General features: G+C 36.4%; 1 protein-coding gene across 1 annotated transcript in view; it reads right to left on the bottom strand.

Annotated features, from left to right (window-relative positions):
* The window catches only part of PCF11 (PCF11 cleavage and polyadenylation factor subunit), a 14,632-nt gene extending 14,348 nt beyond the window's left edge, over positions 1–284 (bottom strand). Inside the window, exon 1 of the mRNA XM_010079043.1 lies at positions 163–284. Within this exon, the coding sequence (XP_010077345.1) occupies positions 163–261 (99 nt within the window). The 5' untranslated portion in view covers positions 262–284. The remainder of the gene's footprint in view (positions 1–162) is intronic.
* Positions 285–1,116: the final 832 nt, after the last annotated feature.

Raw genomic sequence — 1,116 nt, 5'->3', positions numbered from 1 at the left:
GCAGGAATAATCTTTCACCATATAGATACAGTACTGAGATTTATAAAAAACAATAAATTTGTATAGTTCACCACCCAAGAAAACCCACACCTGAAAGCATGTATTTATTTTACCAGGAACAATTTTGCTTAGAATACAGAACTTTTCTTAAAGTGTATATACCTTTTCAAATACACAAATAAATGTTGCAACTAGGTTTTTAGTAAATGCAGTAAGATACTCTCTTCCCACATTCTTGACAATGGAATCCATAAGGTACATAACAGGGAGCTTCTCTGATGCAGGAGCCTGGAGTAATAAGAAGAAACTGAGAAGTTTAGTACAACAAAAACATATTTTAAGCTTTTTAAATAAAGGGATTACCAATCCCAGAAATACAGACCTCTCCTTTTGGTTACCACTATAAACACCAAGGGTTTTGGCTTGGGATTTTTTGTTTATACAAAAACTTAATCTGGAAAATCAACAGTTCAAAGTATAACGCAGTGGGTCTATCGCACAAAAAAAGGAACACCTCAGGTTATTTTGCTTGAGTATCAAAGCTTTGAAAAAGGGGAAAAAAAAAAGAAGAAAAAAGAAGCCCACAAGACAGTATTGCCGCTATTGTACTGAGTGCAACCTTTCAAAACCCACTTGAGAAAGTAACTTTAAATCAGCACTTCAAGGAACTTCTGAAAAATAGTTTATGATTCAGATCTCCTGAATGCTTGTTTTCCTGAATTTCACAGAACACAAAACAGACTTCTGGCAAATAGCCCAAATCAGTGAACTTCTGTAGCTGTAGATTATATGTTGAGTATCAGTCTTTTCATAAACTACAGGCAGAACAGGTCACAACTATTTCATTGTAATCCAAATAGACGGAGCAAGGAGTCCCATTCTCTCTTGGCACTTGTAGATAGTGACAGTTCAGATTTCCAGAGTGCATGCAAAAATGCACAGTCAGAACAAAGTTCAAAATCCAGACAAAACTCAATCCTCTAGTGGAGCTGGTAAACGCACAGACAAGCTCAGGAACTGCAACCACGATTTTCACCGAAGGAAGTCTTCAAACTCTGGACACATCTTTGCTACAAGAGGAGGCTTGTTTTTTGTCGTTTGTTTTTTGGTTTTGGT

This window comes from Pterocles gutturalis, unplaced genomic scaffold, assembly GCF_000699245.1.
Source record: "Pterocles gutturalis isolate BGI_N339 unplaced genomic scaffold, ASM69924v1 scaffold30418, whole genome shotgun sequence".
NCBI classification, from domain to species: domain Eukaryota; kingdom Metazoa; phylum Chordata; class Aves; order Pterocliformes; family Pteroclidae; genus Pterocles; species Pterocles gutturalis.
This window is presented reverse-complemented; position numbering and strand designations above follow the sequence as displayed.